Source organism: Sturnira hondurensis, unplaced genomic scaffold (genome assembly GCF_014824575.4).
Source record: "Sturnira hondurensis isolate 20B ecotype Veracruz unplaced genomic scaffold, ASM1482457v3 Scaffold0019835, whole genome shotgun sequence".
NCBI classification, from domain to species: domain Eukaryota; kingdom Metazoa; phylum Chordata; class Mammalia; order Chiroptera; family Phyllostomidae; genus Sturnira; species Sturnira hondurensis.
The window spans coordinates 4,530,202-4,551,359 of NW_028092466.1; the positions used below are offsets into that span (position 1 = coordinate 4,530,202).

General features: G+C 50.2%; 1 protein-coding gene, 4 non-coding genes and 1 pseudogene across 6 annotated transcripts; 2 read left to right on the forward strand and 4 right to left on the reverse strand.

The window, feature by feature from the left end:
• Positions 1-144: 144 nt before the first annotated feature.
• TRNAR-UCU (transfer RNA arginine (anticodon UCU)) lies at positions 145-232 on the reverse strand. The gene is given in 2 exon segments: positions 145-180; positions 196-232. It is a non-coding gene; the product is annotated as a tRNA-Arg (tRNA).
• Positions 233-700: 468 nt separating this feature from the next.
• TRNAL-UAG (transfer RNA leucine (anticodon UAG)) lies at positions 701-782 on the forward strand. The gene has a single exon. It is a non-coding gene; the product is annotated as a tRNA-Leu (tRNA).
• Positions 783-1,217: 435 nt separating this feature from the next.
• TRNAQ-CUG (transfer RNA glutamine (anticodon CUG)) lies at positions 1,218-1,289 on the reverse strand. Its single transcript has one exon. It is a non-coding gene; the product is annotated as a tRNA-Gln (tRNA).
• Positions 1,290-2,048: 759 nt separating this feature from the next.
• LOC118974623 (40S ribosomal protein S28-like) lies at positions 2,049-2,234 on the reverse strand (annotated as a pseudogene).
• A 155-nt stretch (positions 2,235-2,389) lies between these two features.
• Positions 2,390-2,462, reverse strand: TRNAK-UUU (transfer RNA lysine (anticodon UUU)). Its single transcript has one exon. It is a non-coding gene; the product is annotated as a tRNA-Lys (tRNA).
• A 1,270-nt stretch (positions 2,463-3,732) lies between these two features.
• On the forward strand, positions 3,733-21,158 carry LOC118974644 (hydroperoxide isomerase ALOXE3). Of its 2 annotated transcripts, none has more exons than XM_037028165.1 (15): positions 3,733-3,995; positions 4,624-4,828; positions 5,904-5,985; positions 6,441-6,560; positions 6,906-7,031; positions 7,994-8,097; positions 8,649-8,821; positions 9,559-9,702; positions 9,792-9,995; positions 10,088-10,174; positions 10,722-10,891; positions 11,499-11,620; positions 14,562-14,662; positions 15,261-15,431; positions 20,356-21,158. In XM_037028165.1, exons 1-15 carry the CDS (start codon positions 3,849-3,851, stop codon positions 20,533-20,535), a joined length of 2,136 nt encoding a protein of 711 aa, XP_036884060.1. In that variant the 5' UTR covers positions 3,733-3,848; the 3' UTR covers positions 20,536-21,158. The 2 variants fall into 2 exon arrangements, with proteins under 2 accessions (XP_036884060.1, XP_036884059.1); XM_037028164.1 differs by having other exon boundaries at positions 3,795-3,995; positions 6,909-7,031.

Below are 21,158 nucleotides of genomic sequence, written 5' to 3' on the forward strand. Positions count from 1 at the left end.
AGACAGGTAAGTAAAGAAGAGAGCTGAGCGAAGACTGAGGTCGGAGCTGAAAACGTGGAAAACACTTAGATAGGGTAGGGGAGAAGGGGTGGGGGACCTTTAAGAAAAAAGCTGATATAGAAAAGAAAAAAGTTGAATAAAAGCCGACTCTGGTGGGATTCGAACCCACAACCTTTGAATTGCTCATTTTATCACTAGAAGTCCAATGCGCTATCCATTGCGCCACAGAGCCCACAGTCAAGACTCTGCGTCTGACGGCTTACGGGTAATAGTGTGGGGGAGGGGAGGGTGGCCGGCCAAGAGCGCGGGGTTTGGACTTCGGAGGCCTGCCTGGGAGAGGTAGCGGGCGAAAAGCAGGTGAACCAGGTGGGAGTGCGGGCGCACATGGGTGGAAGAAAAGGGAGAGAGTAACCGAGTATGAGCGAGGGGGCGAGTAAGAGCTCCGGCTGCCTGTTTGGGGGATGCTTCCAGCCCAGGTGCACCCCACTCCCAGATGCGGCCCCACCCATCCAAATAAACTCGTTTCGTTGTAAATTTTTGTGTCTCTGTTTCCTTTGGTTTACCTGCTTTGCCATCTGCAGCTTTGCAGTTCTGAATCTAAATTATTTCCAAAGAAAAACGACTAATTAAATACAACCATCTCTAGCTTACTTTTCTACAGTCTCTTAGGAGGACTAAGGAGAAACCCTTACTTCACGTGGGTAGCGTGGCCGAGCGGTCTAAGGCGCTGGATTTAGGCTCCAGTCTCTTCGGAGGCGTGGGTTCGAATCCCACCGCTGCCAAGCGAGAGTTTTTAGTGGGTTATGTCACATGTAAAATCATACAAGACTTTGTGGGATCTTCCTCAATTTTATGAGGACTCCCGGTAAAGGTCTCACCACTTCCTTCCCTCTCTGGTACTCCAGGCATAATTTTACTTAGGTCTGCATCCCATCCCCAAACCATATCGGAAACTGCTTAAGTATTTCATAGCTTATCTCTCCGTTAACAGATCCTCAAATAACATTCTCAATTCTCAGAACAAGCGCAACACTTGTTCATACACAAATTTAAGTGACTTCTTGTGTTTTCCTCACGGTGTGCTAGAGGATCCAACTACCCACTTCGAAAACCTCATCGGGTTGTTGTTTTCTTTTTAGATTATCTCAGATCATAAAAGCACGTCATATACAAAACTAAAAGTGAGACACGTTGGTACTTAATGAAAACAAAGTATAAGGTTCCACCGAGATTTGAACTCGGATCGCTGGATTCAGAGTCCAGAGTGCTAACCATTACACCATGGAACCAGCTCGCAAGCTGGCTTTTTCTGAATGTTTATATATTAACCAACTCCCTGTTCTACTTATTCTATATTCTGCTTCTTACAGAAGACAAAACAACATAAAAACAGCTGTCAGATAAGGTAGAAGCCGCTATCGAACACTGAAATACAAATTGAGATGTATTGTAAGTATAAAATAGAAACTGTACTTAGAAAACAGCATAAAAATTGTAATTTCGTGAATATAAAAATGTTGATTATGTGTTAAAATGCTAAGATTTTGGATATTTTGGGTTAAATAAAATGTTATTAAATTAATTTCGACTGTTATTTTCACTCTTTTTTAAATAACATTTTATTTCTTAGAGCAGTTTTAGGTTTCCAGAAAAATTGAAGAAAAAGTACAGTGAACTCCCACGTACTCCTGCTACCTCCACAGTTTTTCTTCTTTTAGTATTATTATTTCATTTTTAGCTTTATTGAGGTATAACTGACATACAAAAAAGTCACACATTTAGTGTTTATACATCTTGGTGAAACTTCTTTCTCCTTTTAATACAGCTACTAGAAATTGTAAATTCAACATGTATGACTCCCATATGTAATACTCTAAAATACCTCTATTTTCCTTCCCGTTATTCATTCTACCTTCTGAAAACTAAAACCCTGACTCACTTTATACCACTTTATTTTTTTACAGACAATAAAAACTCTTTGTTAACATTCAAATATCATCCCCACGGACCATGTGGTCTACCTAGACATCCAAGACCCAGGCACAAATCTAGCGCAGCCTCGAGGTCTCTCGCTGCGACTCCAGTAGGGTGAGGCCCTAGTTCACCGGGCCTTTCCGGCTGCCGATGACCGAGCTACTCCTGTTGTCCATTAATTTCAGGCATACGTGCTTGCATTGTCCCCGCACGTGAGTGACCCTGGCTAGCTTGATTGGTTGAACACGACTCGTGTCCATGACGGCGGCGGCCCGGCCATCAGATCCTTTTAAAATTAAGTAATAGTATTTTCGTTATTCTTTTCCTTTGTTTTGTTAGAAGGAACGCAAATATTAATTTTACTAAAAAGGGGATGCTGCTGTTCTGATAGGAAAAAAAAGGAAAAGCAACTGAACGCCCGAACAGGGACTTGAACCCTGGACCCTCAGATTAAAAGTCTGATGCTCTACCGACTGAGCTATCCGGGCTCCTGTAAGACCAGCTTTCCTCTTCTGTCTTTAATAGTATTTTGCTTGCAAAAGTTCGTGCTTGTAAAACTGAGGGGTAATTGTACGTATGTATTCAAATGATTTGGGCACCAACCCCAAGAAAGATAGAGTAAGAAGAGCGACTGCTGATCGCGCTTCTTACCAAGACTCTCGAGTACAGTTCCTACGGAGTTTGGTTTGCTTAAGGTTGCGGCGCTGCGAAGGCTGGGATGGTGCAGTGCCAAGACTGGCCGCATGGGGTCGCTGCCGGCTGCCGGCTTCCCCCGCCGGGTGCTTTCTCCTTGATCTGAAAAACCTGAATTCCAGGCCCGGAGCAGAAGAATGCCACATAGGGCTTTCCGATGCTGTGCACCTGGAGTGCACCTCGATACCCCGACGGGCCCTATTCCAAGGGAGAGATTGATATCTAGAGTGCCAAAGACACGGGACACAGACAAGCTGGGCGTGGGATGGTGGTGCGGAGTGTGTTGGGTGACAGAAGAATTGTTTCTGACCCTCACGAGGTGTGCAGGAATGCTTGATACTCACCTGCGTGTGGCTGTAGTCACGTGTGGTTTATGGTGGTGTGTCTCACTTGTGTATAGTGATTCATATGATGATTCACAAGTAGGAATGTGGGTGCTCTGTTCCCAGTTGTGGTTGAGAGAGAAGAGGAAAGGTTCTTGTGGGGCAATTTGGGTGTGGAGGGACGGACGAGGGCCCCCGAAGCATCTGTAGGGCTCCTGACCAGAAGAAGGGCAATGTTTCAATCATACAGACGTCACCTGCTCCCTGTCTCTTTTTTAGCATTTGGTCCCTCCCTTTCCAAGGGGGCCCGAGCTCCTGATACTCATCTGGGTGAGCCACCCTGTTCTGTCAGCCAGAGGGACCGGCTGTGTCAGAGGGAAGCAAACAACTATTAGGGTGCAAGTGTGGGCGGAGAGAGGGAGCCCACAGTGAGCAAGGGCAGAGGCCAGGAGTTTCTGGAGAGAGAGCATCTCAGAGAGAGCTGATCCTTTTCTCAGAGGCCTAGCCTGTCCCCCACACCCCCCACCTCAGAGCTCCTCTCCAGCGGCTCAGCATCCCAGCAATCCAATTCTGCCCCGCCTGCTGCTCACCTTCAGGCCAGCTGCTGCTGGGGCTAACCTTCTTGGGGCCATTCCTCCGTNAGGGCAGAGGCCAGGAGTTTCTGGAGAGAGAGCATCTCAGAGAGAGAGCTGATCCTTTTCTCAGAGGCCTAGCCTGTCCCCCACACCCCCCACCTCAGAGCTCCTCTCCAGCGGCTCAGCATCCCAGCAATCCAATTCTGCCCCGCCTGCTGCTCACCTTCAGGCCAGCTGCTGCTGGGGCTAACCTTCTTGGGGCCATTCCTCCGTCCCGCTCATCATGGCCGTGTACCGCGTGCGAGTGACCACTGGTGCTTACCTGGGGGCAGGCACACTGGACAACATCTCTGTCACCCTGGTGGGCATGTGTGGCGAGAGCCCCAAGCAGCTACTGGATCGCATGGGCAGGGACTTTACCCCTGGATCGGTGAGTACTGAGGAGAGAGGGAGAAGTGGAGGTAGGGCAGCAGGGTGACCCTGAAGGAGGAGAGAGTCTTCCTTCAGGGCTCATCAAATCCTGCAGAACTCAGAATGCTGGTCCTGACCTCCTCACCATTCCTGATTCTGTCTGGTTCCTGTGTTTCCTGGGGATAATAAATCCCACCCAGACAGCACTGTGAAGGAGCCCTGGGCAAGGGGGTCAGAATTCCCCTGGCTCCCTAGCTCCTCCTCTCATAAGTGAAGATGGGCTTTGGGCAAGTCGCTTGAACTCCCATAAGTCTGGGTTTCATCTTCTCTGGAGGAGTCTGCCTATCTCTGTCAGGCCCAAGGATTGTTTGCTGACGGGTCCCGGGGAGAAGTCAGCCGCCAAGGAGGCTAGTGAAATCCAGAACCCACCCTTGCCTGTGGTAGCTGTGGTTGCTTCTGCCTTGTGAAGGGATGCTCTTTTCAAATTCATAGCTCTTTTTGTGCTAGGCACAAAAGCATCATATGGGTCAGCAGCAGCTCAGGTTTCTATGCCAGAATAGGTGTAGGTATAGCCACACCTTGCAAGGTGCACGGACAGCTCTGGCGGTTCCTTGCCTCTCACCTGCTCCCTCTCTTGGTTCTCTCAGGTGCAGAAGTACAAGGTGCGCTGCTCAGCAGAGCTGGGTGAGCTCTTGCTGCTGCGTCTACACAAGGAGCGCTATGCTTTCTTCCGTAAGGACTCCTGGTATTGCAGCCACATCTGTGTCACCGCCCCCGATGGTACCCTTTTCCACTTTCCCTGCTATCAGTGGATTGAGGGCTACTGCACTATAGAGCTGCGACCAGGAACAGGTGGGCCAGAGGCAGGGACTGGCCTGTGCTCCAGAAGGCATCTGTTGGGTAGGGGCAGGGTCTCTCAGAGCCCAAGATGTAGAAAACAGGGTTGGGGTTAGTGTAACAAGTTCAGGGCTCCCAAGTAAATGTTTCCTGGGGTAAAAAAGTGAACTTCTAAAGCCCTGAAAGGTAGGGGCCTTCTAGACAGTATTCACCCCTCTGGAGACACACATAGACTAGACACATGCTCACGTCCACTCACACCACCCAGCACAGACACAAACACACACAGACAGCAGTTTGCTTCCTGCTGACTGCCTCTACATGTCCCCAAAAGGAATTCCTCTGGAGCCCAGAAAGGAACTAACCTGCAAGCTGAGTGCATTTCAACAGGTGGAGAAGCCCTGAATGTTCAGAGAAGTTAGCTGAAAAGGCTCTGTCCACTACTACTGGCTTTTCCAATGTGTATGAAGTCCCTGTGAGGTGCTGCCAGGACTCCTTCTTGAATTTAGGTGGATTCTCAAGAATGCTGGTCTCAGGCTCTTTTGGCTTCTGGACCCCCATATCTCCTGAGTTGTCTGATCTGGAAAGGCAAGACTAGGGCTAGTCTATGGTTTGAGATGAGTTTTAGGAATGAGAGATGCTGTTCTAGATCAAGGTAAGGTGAGTGAACATTACCCCTTGGCCCATTGTGAGTTCTTCATAGATGTCCCTCTGAAACTCCATCTATCATCATAACAATCCATTCATCACTTCGTTACATGTGTTCACCTCGTGTACTGTGTACGTGCTGTGTACACTGTGCTAGGCACCATGCTACATGCTGAGAATACAGAAAGTGAATATAATGTGACTTCTGCCCAGAAAGGGTTAGTCTTAGGAAGAAGACAAACATGCAAACAATATAGGAGATTGTTATAATTCAGGGGTTGTCCTGCCTGAATCCCCTCTACTGATGAATGTACAAAGAACACGGGGTATCCACATCACTGAGGGATTGGGTACAAGGGTTAAGGGGTTCAGGCAAGCTTTGCCGGAGAAGTTGTTGTTAGAAAAAGAGACTTAATTGATAAATAGTTTTCATTTCCCACAGCGAGAACTATTTGTCAAGACCCCCTTCCAATCCTTCTGGACCACAGGAGACGGGAACTCCAGGCCCGACAGGAGTGCTACCGGTGAGGGTGACCTAGTTGGACTTCTCTCCCGTCTTTATTATGACCCCAGACTTAATCACTTTACTGACTTTGACCTCGGTCCCACTCTTGGGGGCCCAACTCCAATCAGGAACGTTATTTAAACCTAACTTCAACCTAATACTGACCTCAAGGTCAGAACCAGCGAATCTCAGGCCACCCTCAGACTCACCCCCTCCTCAGCATCACTTCCGACCTGTCCACCATCTTAATCTCAGCACAAACCTGATCCTAATGCAGCTTGGACATTCACGTCATCCTCCAATTCTACCCTGACCTGAAACCCAGTGCCTCAGGGAGAAAATTCAAATTTTTTGTCACCTATCCAGAAAGTTGGAGTTTTGGGGGCATTTTAATTTCAAGGCATGTCTTTAAGAGCTAAAGTTTCTGTGTACCCTAAGTTTGACCTACCACCTCTAACCTCTTTCTCTTGGAAGCTGGAAAGTCTATGCCCCTGGCTTCCCTGGCATCGTGGATGTCAGCAGCTTCCAGCAGATTGAGTCAGACAAGAAATTTGCCTTGACCAGGACAACAGCGTGTGCAGACCAAGATGACAGGTGAGGGAAGACCCAGGCTTTGGGAAGAAGGTGGAGGGGTGTGAAGTGAAGGGTCTGTTGGGAGGCTGGATCCCAGGCAGCCTGGAAATAGAAGTTGGGAACTATGATAAATGCAATTTAATCTAAGTGTCAGAAGTGGAATAGGCAGGGAGGGTCCAGGGGTCTGGCAGAGAGGACGAGGTGGTTTCAGGCCTGATGGGAGAGGGCAGGGGAAAAGCCCAGAGTGAGGGAAGGCCTAGGAAGTCTGGGGGAGGAGAAAGGGAAGGAATTAAGGAAGTGAGCTGCAGATCTTTCTAACTGTTCTCTGTTCTTCTGCCCCATTACCCTCCCATCCCCCGCTCCCAGCAGTGGGAATCGGCACCTGCCTTTTTTCCCCATGAAAGTTGACATCCCGTCTTTGCTGCACATGGAGCCCAATATTAGATACTCGGCCACCAAGACGACCTCGCTGATCTTCAACGCCGTTCCTCCGTGAGGCAACTGCCGGCTCTGCGCTCCTGCTCACTCTCCCATCTGCCTCTGCCCCTTCAATGCACAGACACATCTCTGCTTCTCTTTCCCTTCTTTCTGCCTCCAGTCTTTTCTTTCTTTGTTCCATAGTCTCCCCTCTCCCTGCCCAGTCTTTCCCCTCTGTGGTCCCCAGTTTCCTCTGCTCCCCAGTCTCCTCTCTCTGCTCCCCAGTCTCTTCTCTCTTTCTCTCTCTCCTTAGACTCCTCCACTCTCTATCTTCCCATCGTCTCCTCTTTGCTCCTTATTCATCCATTCTTTTTTTTTTATTCCTCAAGCCAATACAATTGATTGTGCACAGCATGGCCCCATGTTGAGTAGAACAGAGAGGCCTCACTCTTATACTTTAAGGAGGCGGCCAGACCATCTCAGTTTCAATTCCCAGAACCAATGCTTTCTAGCTGTGTGAACTTGATTTTCACTTAGCCTCTAAATAGTTTCCTCATTTATAAAATGACAATAATATGCATACCTACCTCATAGGTTTGGGAGAAAACTTAATGAAGTAACACCCAGCACAAAATAATCTCTCAATAGATGCTAGTAGTATTTGGATATAATCTTTGCTGGGAAGGACTTGGTATCACTAGGGAGACACGTAACACAGTGAATTAGCAATTGAAGGGTTATTAGCAGCTCAAGGCAATGGCTGAAGTTCTAAGTGTGACATGGCTGGAGCGGGTACTGTCCACACTCTGGTGTCTAGAGGAGGCAGCGATCTGGGGGGGGGGGGGCAGGAGGTGGCTTTCTGGGTGGTAGGTGGGACTGAAGCAGGCTTTTTGCCAGGGGGAGAAGGATAGGTGAGGGGAGAGTGGGTGGGTCCTGGGCAAACCCACTGATCTTGTCAGTTCCCTCCAGACCTCTAGGCTGGGGACACAGTGCTCCAGAAAGCCCCAGACCCCACCTTCACTTCCCCTCCCCCTCAGGTCCCTGGGAATGAAGCTTCGAGGGCTGCTGGACCGAAAGGGCTCCTGGAAGAAGCTGGATGACATCCGGAATGTATTCTGGTGCCACAAGACATTCACTTCAGGTGTGCAGAGCCGAGCAGATGTCCATCCTCTAGCCTGTCCATGCTCAGATCCCTCTGCCGTTCCTGAGAAAGTACCCTCCCCCAGCACTCTCAGACAGCCTGCTGGATTCTGGTGGGAGGGGCTCCTGGTTTCGCAATCTCATAGACCCCCCCCCCACAGGAACCCTCGAATCTCCCCTTCCTCTGGGAGGAGACAAGAATAGGGGAGTAAGGACAAGAGATACTTTGCTTGCCTGAGAAAAGTCAAGTCACTTAGGGAGCCCTGATCTTGCTCAGGAGCACTCACTTCTGTTCCTCTACCCCCACCACCAAGCCTTCTGGGCTTTGGGGCCAGACTTAGGTTCAAAGCCCTGTTATGCCACTCAGCTGAGCAACTCACTCCACCTCTTTGGCTCTTAGCGTCCAGTGTTAAATGAAAATGTAATTCACCTACTTTGTAGGGTTGCTGTGAAATCCTAAACTAAAATGATGATGAGCAAAGACCTGGGCAGGAGCAAGATCTGGAGAAGTAGTTTCCAATCCAACCAGTCCCTCCCCCTCTCACCCCCTAGAGTATGTCACAGAGCACTGGTGTGAGGACCACTTCTTTGGGTACCAGTACCTGAATGGCGTCAATCCTGTCATGCTCCATTGCCTCTCCAGCTTGCCCAGCAAGCTGCCTGTCACCGATGACATGGTAGCCCCCTTGCTGGGGCCTGGCACCTGTCTGAAGACAGAGCTAGAGGTGGGTGAGTTGCCATTATGGAGAAAGCATGGTGTGAAGGCTGGGGTGGGATGGCCAGGGCTGCATCCAGCCTGCAGGCGTCATCCTCTGGGTAGCCTTGGCCCTGCACCTTTTAAGTAGAGTAGATGTGGATAAGGGCCAGATGGGCCTGGGGATGGCACAGTGATGTGAGTGTTCAGGACTCCTTGAAGGGGTATGAATGAACAGGACAGTTTGGAGGAGGCTCTCCCTCTATTTTGGGCCTCCAAGATCCTAAGTGCTGATGTCCAAAGAAGGCTGTTTGAGGACAGACCGAAGACAGTGCCGCTAGATACAGCAGGCACAATCATGGAGCACTAGGAGTTTTGAGGGTGTGGGAGAAGATGATGATCCAGTTTCTCTGAAGTAGTCAAGTGCTCAGGTATCCTCTAGAAGGCTGGAGATGGGTTTGGCGATTTTGTTTTTCTTGGATACACTGAGGTCATCTGTGTTGAGAGTAGGAAGGACCAGGTATGGGCAGAAGGGGAGAGGATGAAGGCTTGTCCAAGCTGGGAAGCCAGGTGAGAGGTCGCACAACAAGGTATTCTGCTGGACCTCATTCCTAACATTCTGGGAAGGGTGGGGTACCCGACATTGACCATGAGTGCAGATACCAAGCATTGCAGAGGCCAGAGCTGAAGTGGAAATGGGCAGAAAACAGGGAGAAAAGCGGAGCATGGGTGGGAAGGGCACTCTGAGGCTCTGTGTGCCTTCCGCAGAGAGGGAACATCTTCCTAGCTGACTACTGGATCCTAGCGGATGTCCCTGTCCAGTGCCTAAATGGCCGCCAGCAGTACTTGGCTGCCCCTCTCTGCCTGCTGTGGCTTAACCCCCAGGGGGCGCTAATGCCCTTGGCCATCCAGGTGAGCCTGTGGAGGGGCTTTTGGGTGTGGGGCTTCAACGTGCACCCTAGCTGTCTTAAGTCTTACTCCCTTATTACTCTTGGACGCAGCTCAGCCAGACCCCAGGGCCCGACAGCCCCATCTTTCTGCCCACTGACTCGGACTGGGACTGGCTGCTGGCCAAGACCTGGGTGCGCAACTCCGACTTCCTTGTGCACGAGAACAACACGCACTTCCTGTGCACACATTTGCTGTGCGAGGCCTTCGCCATGGCCACGCTGCGTCAGCTGCCACTTTGTCATCCTATCTACAAGGTCGGTGAGACCCCCCTGGTGGGTCGCGAGGCGGTGGGGCCAGGGCAAGGCCCTGACCTTAGCTAGCTCCTGTGACCTCATCCCACTCGCAGCTCCTGCTTCCCCATACTCGGTACACGCTGCAGGTGAACACCATCGCCCGCGCCACTCTGCTCAACCCCGAGGGCCTGATAGACAAGGTGCGGCCTTCCCAACCCCCACCCCCACCCCCACCCCGTCTCTGAGGCCCCGCTCTGAAGGGCACTTTGCTCGACCTACAACCCAGTTTGGCCTCAAATCTCATCCCACAGTTCCGGCCAGCCACCCCCTTTTCCCAAGACCCGCCCCTGCCCTCAGTCTCCTACTTGCATCGCCCACAAACCTTGTCTCTGCCTGCCCATCTCACCCACGGGGTCCCACCCCTTAGGCCAAGTTCCAAATGCTCCCTGAGGCGGGTAGGGTACCCCCAGCCTAAGCACAACCCCTCGTGGACCCCCGGGCCAACCCCTGCTCTGCCTCCCTAGCATCAGCTCATTCATTTGGTTACCAAATACCTAATGATTACCTCCTATGCACATAGTAGAGTCACAACCTTGGTGAGTCCCAATGGGTGATTTTGATCCATGATCTTGCACTGCTTGATTAGCTGAAAAATCCCCTCTGCTGAGTCACTAGCCCCATCTGGTCCCCCGGGCACCAGGATGGAGGTTGGGAGGGCCCAGGAGCTGAGCTGTGATGTCTCCTCAGGTCACCTCAATCGGGAGGCAAGGCCTCCTCTACCTCATGAGCACTGGCCTGGCCCACTTCACCTACACCAATTTCTGCCTTCCGGACAGCCTGCGGGCCCGAGGTGTTTTGGCTATCCCCAACTACCATTACAGAGATGACAGTCTGAAGATCTGGGCCGCCATTGAGAGGTGTGAGCCTGGGACCCTGAAGCCAGTCTGGCCCTGCAAGACCCTCCTGGTTCAGGGGCAGTGTGGACCTCTGTGTTGATGTAGGCTGGGGCGCTTGGTGGTGGGGTTTCCAGGTGTTCTCAGCATGGAGCACTCCCAAGGGTGAGCATTAGGGTTGGGGTCCCCTATGAAATGGCAGATAGCTTTGGGCTGGAGAGAGGCTGGGCTGTGTGTGAACACAGTGGAGGAAGGGAAGGATAGAGTGTCCAGAGAAGGTGAAACAGCTCTGTGTAGCCTGGGGCCTCCTGGCAGGCAGGTCTTCCTTTCTCTTGGGTGCTGAGCGGGGAGGGGAGGCAGCGTGAGTCTGGCTCTCCTCTGTGTACCTACTCTCCTCCAGCCCCTGTGCAGGAAGGAGGCCCAGAGCAGCCATGACTCAGGAGTGGGTCAGGGAGACTTGAGGGAAGCCTGGGCAGTCAGGCTCCAGCTGTATCTGGGGATCTTCCATGGCTGTCAGCGGACTCTGACCAGCTGTCATCCCCTACCTGAGCAGTATTGGCTCATAGTTTTCTGGCCAGGCCTGAGCCCAAGGTCACTGTGATAGGACAGAATGAGCATCTCTTTCCTGCAGCTTTGTCTCAGAAATCGTGGGCTACTATTACCCCAGTGATGCGTCGGTGCAGCAGGATTCGGAGCTGCAGGCCTGGGTCAGCGAGATTTTTGCTCAGGCGTTCCTGAGCCGGAAAAGCTCAGGTATCTCTTCTCCATCCCTTAACCACAAGCTCCCAATGATGCAGTGCTTCCCCAGGTCTCACCATTGATCAGTTCCTGTTTAATGACCAGAATTTGAAGTACATCCTAGTATTAGTCCCACTCAATAGACAGGGAATAGGCACAGAGAAGGTTATACAGTAAGTGGTAGAGGCAGGATCCAGGGCCCGATCCCATGATCTTCAAAGTCCTTGCTTTCAACCACTACCCTGTGGCCCTCTGGTCCCTTCTAGATCTTTACATGAGCCTGAGCCCATCCATTCACTTCCATTTGCTGAGTTGTACGGACATGTTGCATCGTGCTGTCGGAGCCATCTTTGGCCTCAAACAAGAATATTTCTCAGGGCTTGCTGTGGTCTCCACATTGCATCATCTTGGAAGGCATATAATGTCAGGTTGCCCCACTCTTAGTGATGCCTAGAATGATTTCTGAGTAAAGGTGGTGACAGCCAGATTGCTTTTGGATCTTTTAAAGGGTGACCCCTCCCTGAGCGTTGCAAGCCTGCTGTTGATCACAGGCGTCCGTGATTTCAACTGCTCCTCTTCCCAAAGGCGTTTCTCTTTGGAGTGGTCTGTTTCTTATTTAAGACCCAGAAGGGGGTGTAATTACTGTTGGCTCACTCTCCTATCTTACTTAATTAAGTTTGCCTCTAATTTAATACACCAGAACATTCTTCAGACTGATAAGCATCTCTCCTGACCAGTATAAACTTATCCTAGTTTCATCTGCTTTAAGGTAAAACACTCATTCATTAACCTCAGGCACTATACCTTTCGCTCCATATTTCAAGGGGGAAAACACTAATATGAGTTACAGAAAAATTCCCATAAACGATCTGACTGCTTTCCTTTTTTTATTTTCAGCCCTCAAGGTTAGAGTATCAGCCAGGAATAGAACGTTCGGAGGCTTCCCACACAGTCCCAGGCAGATACCCAATCCTCTCTTGAAACCTCTCTTTCTGTTGCATCAGGGTTCCTCCGGGCATCCTGACTCCGAACCCTGGAGCCGTCTTTGACTCATGTTCTCCTCTGCCTTCCTCTTTCCCTAAATCCCAGTGGGTGGCCAACCCTATTGTCCCTATAATTTCCCGCTGTCATCACCCTAATCCCAGCCTTCACGCTATTCCTGCATTGTGGCAGCTGCTTCTCAACCTTTAGATGTTGCGTGCCAAGCCTGTGGGGCACCGCCCTAGCGAGCCTCTGAAATAGCGCCCAGAAACCTGGCCTGGCACACTGCGGCAGCCTCACCCCCAATGAGTACCCTACTGCCCCTCCACCTGGCTTATGCCCCATTTCTTCCCACTCTGGCTTCTTACCCTCTCATGAATTCACTCTATTCAACCGCTCATCACTGCACTCTTTTAATACATAGTAAGTGTTGCTCTAGATGCTGGGGTTCAGCAGTGAATGCGACAGACAAAAATCCCAGCCTTCATGGAGCTTAATATTCTTGAGGGGAGACACAGATAACAAACAAACATGTTAGGTGGTTATGAATGCTAAGAAGATCGAAACAACATCAGAAATCACTAGCGTGTTGAGGTGGGGGGATAATTTCAGATACGTGGTCAGGGAAAGCCTCCCTGAGGGGTGGTGTTTGAGTAGAGATGTGGAAGAAATGAGAGAGCCATTCCTGTGGCTGGCTGGGCTTAACGGGGGCAGGCAGAGGTGGGAGTGCAAGGCTTTGAGGTGGGAGCGCGCTGGCCGGTTTGAAGAACAGGAGGAAGGCCTGTGCGGCTGGAATAGAGTAGGTGAGAGAGAGAAAAGCTGGGAAGGAAATGAAGTCAGAGAATAAGCCAGAGACAGATCAAGTAGGATCTCTGTGAGGTAGGAGGGATAGGAAGCCCGCAGTGGGTTCTGGCATGTAGTGACAGAATTGGATTTATGGCTCTAAAGGACCATTTCCTCAAGCTGTCGGAGTAATGGTGGGAGCAGTCAGGTTCACCGGGGAGTGAGATGCTGGGTACTAGGTAGTGGTGGAGGCAGGCGATGAGACAAAATTGGCTCTGGAAGCATTTGCTGGTATGTGGGGTATGAGATAAGAGCAGTGAGCGCACAGGATAAAGACTATCAAAATGGGATGACTGTGGGAGGGACAGGTTTGGGGAGTGTGTAGAGGAGGCAGTCAAGCATTGGCTTTTGCAGATGTTAAGTCTGAGATGGCTTGTAGACACTCAGCTGGTGCTGAGAGGGAGCGGCTGCAGATTTAAGCCCACTATTGACCCTCGAGTTCAGGGGCAGGGGGAGCCAGCCAGAGATGTGGACTTAAGGGTTGTCAGCCCATGGGAGGAGGTTAAGCTATCGACTCGGAGGAGACCAAGTACAGAGAGAAGAGGGCCAAGGGCCGAAATGCTTCCCCTGTCATCTTTTTTCCACCGACAGCTTACCCGCTCTTCCTCAGGAAGCTCCCTTCTCCTCCCGCCAGCACAGCCTCAGTGCCTTGCCTGCCTGCTCACTCTTCAAAGAGCCAAGGCCTGGCCTGAGAGCTTCCTTCTGCTTCTACCACTGTGAGCTTATGAGCAGCACGTTCTTGACATCTGTCCCTGCAACTAAGCCCAGTAGCAGATGACCTGATTGCTTGGACAACAGGGAACTAGGTAGACTTACATCACTAAGTGCTAACATGGGCTGTGGACAGGAGTGCCACGGTGGCTGGAGGGGACCTGGCTGCACGGCTGTGCCAGCTGGGCATTTTCTGGTCTGACCCCAACACCCAGCTCCTCTCTTGACCATCTTCAGAGACCACCGACCATGGTGGTGCCCATCCCTAACCTCAGCCCAACCCTAATCTTAGTCTAAAGACAGTGGTGGCCAAATGTTCAGCTCTCAACTCCTCACTCTCCCCCTATGCTGAGCCCCAGCCCTGAGCTGCCCCTCGGAATCCAGTCCCCTCCACACCCTCTTCCCTTCCTCCCACACCCAGGCTTCCCATGCCGGCTGTGCACCCCAAAAGAGCTGGTGAAGTTCCTCACAGCAATCATCTTCAACTGTTCCGCCCAACATGCTGCTGTCAACAGCGGGCAGGTGAGGCTGCAGGGGGCAGGCCAGAGGGGCACTGGGCCGGGAAAGGTTGGGCTCAGCAACGCACAGGAGGCTGGAGTTTGGGCTGAGAGCATGGGTGGGTCAGGTTTGGGGTTTATCATTAGGGTCGGGGTAGGAGTGGTGACTGGGTAGAGGGAAGGACTCGTGTCAGATGATGACTGGGGTGGAGCTGAGGCCAAGGTTGCAATGGCGGCTTGAGTTGGTGTTGCACAAGGAGCAGAACTTAGGGACTCCTGTCGTGATCACGATGGAGCCGAGTGGAACATCAGGTTGCTCTGTTTGGCATGCCAGCCCAAGGCCTACTTCTAGAGTTACCTCCTCTCTGGGTCCTTCTCCTTCCTTGGTGATTCATTCCACCCAGTCGCATTGGGAAGGGAAGGGAGTGACAAGGGTGAGCCAGGCTCCTGCCTCACTGCCGGAACTTCCTATTCTCTACCCCTCCTTCTCTTCCCTTCCCATGACCTCCTCATTTCCCAGCTACAAGGCCCAGGACGGTAGGGGGCAGGATCAGGGATGATGATAAAGGAGCTGGTCCTCTCCCTCTGGCCAGTTGACTCAACTGGGGTGGGGGTCTCCACAGCATGACTTTGGGGCCTGGATGCCTAATGCCCCATCATCCATGAAGCAGCCCCCACCACAGACCAAGGGGATGACCACTCTGAAGAGTTACCTAGAAGCCCTCCCTGAAGTGAACGTCACCTGTAACAATCTTCTTCTCTTCTGGTTGGTCAGCCAAGAGCCCAAGGACCAGGTGTGTGCATAGGGTGGGGTTGGGGGGTGGCTTGCAGGGCCTGGGCACTGGAGGTGATGGTGGCCATTCGAGGGGGACTTAGGGAGTGACTGCTGTCATTCATGTCCACTGCTGAACTGCCTTGGGTTCTTCAGTTTCTGCAGGAAATGATAGTTGATCCCCAGAGACACACATTGAAGCAAATACCAGTTAGTGGCTGGGATACAACGTCCATCCAATTCACCAGTTTACCAATCCATCCATCTATCCATCCATCCATCCAACAAACCATTTATTCTTCCATCCATCAACCATTCATCATCCATCAACCATTTACCCATCATCTAAACATTCAATACACATTTATTGGGTACCTCCCGTGTGTCAACACAATGGTGGGCACCAGGCATGTAAAGTTGGGTGAGACCTTCCTACCTTCAAGAATCCTATTGTCTAGCTGAGGAGACACACAGATAAATGAAAAGGAGTACCATAGTGTTGTAGGTATTATTTAGGTACTAATTCCTCCATTTGAACATGTACTTCTTGAGCCCCTGCAATGTGCCAGGTGCTGGTGGGCAGATGTGAATCCTGTCCACATGAGCTGGCTACAGTCCAGCCGTAGATGTAAGGACAGGGCCCTGTTGGGACCTGACCAAGTGTGGGTGAACCCAAGGAGGCTTCTTGGAGGAAGTGACATCTAAACTAGGACCTGTGAGACCAGTAGGAGTTTGAAAGACAAAGGACGGGCAGTGTGAATTTCTAGGCAGAGGTGAAGGATGAGACCAAGTGAAATGAAATGAAGTGAAGGCAAGAGTCCATTGTGTCTCGAGGATCACAAATGGGACAGTGTGGGCACAATATTCATTCAGAGGACAATGGACAGACACTGAAGGGATTTAAGCCTGGGGTGACATGGCTAAATTTGGGTTTTAGCAAACAGTGCTTCTGTGGCTGTGTCGATGGGTGGGAGGGGCTATTTTGGAGGCAGGAACAACAGTGAGGAGGCGATACTTAGGCTACCAGGCCTTACGGAGGTGAACAGCCCTTTGGTCACCGATTACCATCATCTCCATGTACACATTCAGCTATCAGTCATGCCTCTGCCCTCCTGGTTGCGTTCACAAGCTCTCTCACATTACAGGAATATCCTCATTTCTCTTGTCTGACTCCATTTGGTGTAGATTTTTTATCTCCTTAGCAAGTTCTGACTTACCATCCTATAGCCTGGGATTGCCAGAAACTCATCCCTGGGTCATCCTTTCTGGTCCCCTCTCCCAAGGGTTTCGAGGCATTTATTTCTGTCATTATAAAGGAGAAACTCTTTTTTTGGTTTACTCACAGAATACTTTATTACTACTCTCAATGCAATACTCTCAGTACTTCTGGCTACCAATGCATGGGGGTTGTTCCCACCGGAAACAATTCTCAGACATTGGCTGGGCACCCTCTAATTCAGCTCAGTGCTGACACTACCTGGAGACAGTGTCAGGTCCCGCAGGTTAAGGGCTCTGTCCCACAAGACTGTCACTGTCCCGCTTCAGACACCAACTGCCAAATGAAAGTCCAGATTGTCAGCTGTGTTTCTGACCACCCAGCTATAAATCAGAGGTTTCTACAGCCCCCTTCTCGGGTTTCATTATGTGCTGGAACAGCTCACAGAAGTCAGGAAAACAGTTTCTAGAATACAGGTTTATTATGAGAGGGTACAACTCAGGAACTGCCTGGTGGAAGAAATGCACAAGGTGATGTGTGTGGGAAGGGGTGCTCTCTGCCTACACACCTCACCTTGTGTGCTCTTTCAGGGTACACCGCCTCCCAGCACCTCCACACGTGCACCCACCTGGGAGTTCCCAAACCTGCATCTTAGGGATTTTGATGAAGGCTTTATTACATAGGAATTACTGATTAAATTATTGGCCACTGGGGATTCATTTAACCCCCAGCCCCTCTCCCTCCCCAGAGGTTGGGAGGTGGCACTAAAAGTTCCAACTCCCTAATCACGAGCTTGGTTCCCATGGCAACCAGCTGGGTGGGTGTGCTTTCTAGAAGTCACCTCATTAACATAAACTCAGGCGTGGCTGAAAGAGGCTTATTTTGAATAACAAAAGACACCTGTAACAGTCTATCGTGAAATTATAAGGGTTTCAGGAGCTCTGTGCCAGGAGTGGGAGGAAGACCAAACATATATATTTCTTATAAATCACAGTGTCACAGCGGAGAGGGATGAGTAGGCAAGAGGAAGATGCTGAAGGACTCCCTCCCCATGAGCCAGTGGGAAGTTTAACCTGGGAAATTATGATGACCACAGTAATAGCAACTATCCCTTTTTGAGATTCTATCATCTTAGTCATTAAATCAGCTACCGTATGTCCACTATTTTAAAATAGAAAATAAATAAGTGGCTATATTTAAAGTACTTCATCTCTGGCTGGTGTGGCTCAGTGGATTCAGCTCTGACCTGTGAACCAAAGCGTCGCTGGTTTGATTCCCAGTCAGGGCACATGCCTGGGTTGTGGGCCAGGTCCAGTGGGGGCCACATGAGAGGCAACCACAGGTTGATGTTTCTCTCTCTCTCTTTCTCCCTCCCTTTCCCTCTCTCTAAAAGTAAATGAATCAAATCTTTAAAAACAATAAAGTACTTCATGCAGTGCCTAGCATACTACTATTCAGGAAATGGTAGTTCAATTTTACAGGGAAGAAAACTGAGGTTCAGAGACACTAAGCAATTTGTCCAAGGTCACACAGCCGGTAAGTAGGCTTGAACCCAGTCTACTGGGTTTAGTTTTTCTCTTCTGTGTTTAGTTTTTAAAAAAACTAAACTAGAGTTTTAGACATTAGATGTCAATTTGATAAAGCAGACATAAAACTGATTCTTTGAAAAGGCCAATAAAGGAAAACAAAGACAATTCTAGTCAAGAAAAAAAAGAGAGAACATAAATGTACAGCATTAGGAATGGGAAAGGTATATGGCCACAAATACAGAGAAGACTGAAGAAGTTGCGAGGAAATTGTACTTACAGTTTTATGCAAACAAATGTGGAAATCTAGATGAAAGAAATGATTTTCTAGGAAAACATAAAGAAAACTTAGCAGAAGAGGTGAAAACCACACACCAGTGGGAAAGGCTGTGAAAGGTCTGGTCCTGCCCTTACACGGGGAGGTTCTAACAAACCGCCAAGGAGCAAGTCAATCCTGATTGTGCAGACTGCTTGAAAGTGCAGACAAAGGTTAAAAGTGTCCCAAATCACTGTACTGGGTTCTGCTTTACTGGGGACCCTGATACCCCCACCTGGTGAAGGTGGGGCCCCTTCAGGAGAGAGGTGGGTCTTAGGTAGAGGGTTCCTGTCCCAGATTGCAGTTCCCACCTAGGTGACCTTGGGGACGGAATGGGGCATCTCCAAGCCTTAGTTTCTTAGTTCCTTTTTATTGAATGTATTGGGGTGACCCTGGTTAACAAAATTATATAGGTTTCAGGTGCTCAATTCCACAGTGCATCATCTGTACACTGTACTGTGTGCTCACCATCCCCAAGTCAAGTCCCCTCCCAGCACCATTTATCTCCCCTCCCCCTCCCCCACCCCAGGCCTCAGTGTCTTTATCCGTGAAGTGAGAATGACGAGCGCGCCTGCCTTACAGGATTGTTGTGCCATTGTGGTAGTCCCCATGAAGTGCTTGCAACATGCCAGCTGCAATTAAGAAAATAAAATTATAAACTTGTTCCGCTTAGCTACGACAACCTTAAAAATGTATCATCAGCCAACGAAGGCCGATAGTACATAATAAAACAACAATACACCGTGACGAAGTCTAGTTTATTCTAGGAATGAAAGGAATGAAAGGTTGTTTCAACCTTATGAAATCTAACGACATAATTTGTTACAGCAGTAAAGAAACACACCGTATAATCATCTCAATATAGGTCAAAAACGCATTTGTTAAGAGTGAACAGCCATTACTCATAAAAACTTAGTGTAAAATGAAACCCTCTTACGGAATTTTGGTAGAAAGTATATTTCAGATGACAAAACACTGTCTTTCTGGTATGACAGTAGAGGTCTCACTACAGTCGGGACAAGAAAACAAAGCACTGTTGCTGATGGCAGTTAGCACTTTTCTAGAAGGCTTTACTAGTGCAATAAAACAAGACAAAGCATTTTAAAATATCGGTATTATTGGCTATAGTTTCATAGTACGAAGGTTTTGTGGGCGGGAAGTGTGTGCTGTTTAGGAGGCCGGCCCCACCTGTCGTGACGGTGAACTGGTTGTGTGGTGCGGCCATGGAGAGAGGCAGCCCCCGCTGCCACCCGGACTGAAGTTCATCGCAGTATTTTTTGACTGTGGTTGGCCATGCCATGCCGTGTGACAGTGTACGGTGATGGCGACTATGTTGGCAAAAATTTCATGATGTTGGATGATTGGGAAGCTATCTCTGGCCTGGAGGTCTTTAGGGGTGAATTCTGTTCAGTTGTAAGGTAGTAGGTGTATAAATAGGGTGTGTTTGCTGGAGCGTGTTCACTTTGTTTTCCGTTGTTTTATGAATGAGGTTGTGTTCTTTTAGTCCACAGAAGAGTGGACCTGGCACTGGCAGGGACCTTCAGAGATTTTCTAGTCCAATCCATCCATTTTCACAGGCAGAAACTGATTCAAGGTAATAGGCAAAGGGTTACCAGCAGAGGGAGCACTTACCTTAGGTTGGCTGGCTCCCATGCCTGGCTCTGCCCCAGGCTCTGCCAGCTGTGGGTGTTCTGGCTCCTCTGTGCGGGTTATGGTCCCGTGAGTGGTGCTTTGTGGTTGTGGTTTGAAGGGTGTGCGTTTACGGTAGCTGTGCCTAGTTCATGCCCTTAGAAGCAACCTTGACTGTATTTGTTGACAAATATGGTTCTTCATTATTCTTCACCCTGCCCTGAACATGACCCTTACCCTGCATCTGATTTCCCTCCAGAGGCCCCTGGGCACCTACCCGGATGAGCACTTCACCGAGGAGGCCCCACGGCGTAGCATTGCTGCCTTCCAGAACCGTCTGGCTCAGATCTCACGGGACATCCGGGAGCGGAACCGGGGCCTGGCGCTGCCCTATACCTACCTGGACCCTCCCCTCATCGAGAACAGCGTCTCCATTTAATCCCCTCCTCCTACCACCCCAGAAGATGGACCCAAGCATGAGTAGGGCCAGATTCTCCTGGTCCTCCAGGCTCTTTCGCCCTCCCTGTTCTCCATCAGCCTGCACCCAAGGTGGTTCTGGCATCATATGAAGTGGCCCTGAGTTGTGAGGACCAGTACAACAGTATTCAGGGTGAGAAGCTGCTGGTTAGAGTCAAACGCACAACAGACCCTCCAAAAGGAAGGACCCCCATCGCCCCTTGCCTTACTTTGGGCAGCCTCATGTTTCCCTCTCCTGTCAAAATCTACCTCCTCCCATTGAGATCCCCAGCTTGGGACTCTAAACTCTCCTTCCCAGTTCCCCCTCCCATCCCCAAACTTTATCTTACCTTGCCTCTTTGTTTCCACATTCCTCCAACTCTGAGATCAACCAATCCAGCTTTCTTCTCTGGAAGAGCCTGGAAACTGGACAAGAAAGGAGATGTGCCCTAGACCTGCCATGTAGACCCTCTAGCCCCAGCGTCTTTAAGGGGAGGATTAGAATTAGAGCCCAGCTTACCTGGACCTCTAGTTGCAGTCCTTTCAGGGCCAGGACCCCTGGCCTGGGTGTGCACAGAGTCTCTTCCCAGCTCTCGTCCTCCTGCT

Excerpts from the sequence above, each read along its gene's own strand:
- LOC118974644 (XM_037028165.1), top strand. The coding sequence starts at position 3,849 with ATGGCCGTGTACCGCGTGCGAGTGACCACTGGTGCTTACCTGGGGGCA. Across the intron at positions 4,829-5,903 it reads AGAGCTGCGACCAGGAACAG|CGAGAACTATTTGTCAAGAC; the intron begins GTGGGCCAGAGG and ends CATTTCCCACAG. Across the intron at positions 15,432-20,355 it reads GCCAAGAGCCCAAGGACCAG|AGGCCCCTGGGCACCTACCC; the intron begins GTGTGTGCATAG and ends ATTTCCCTCCAG.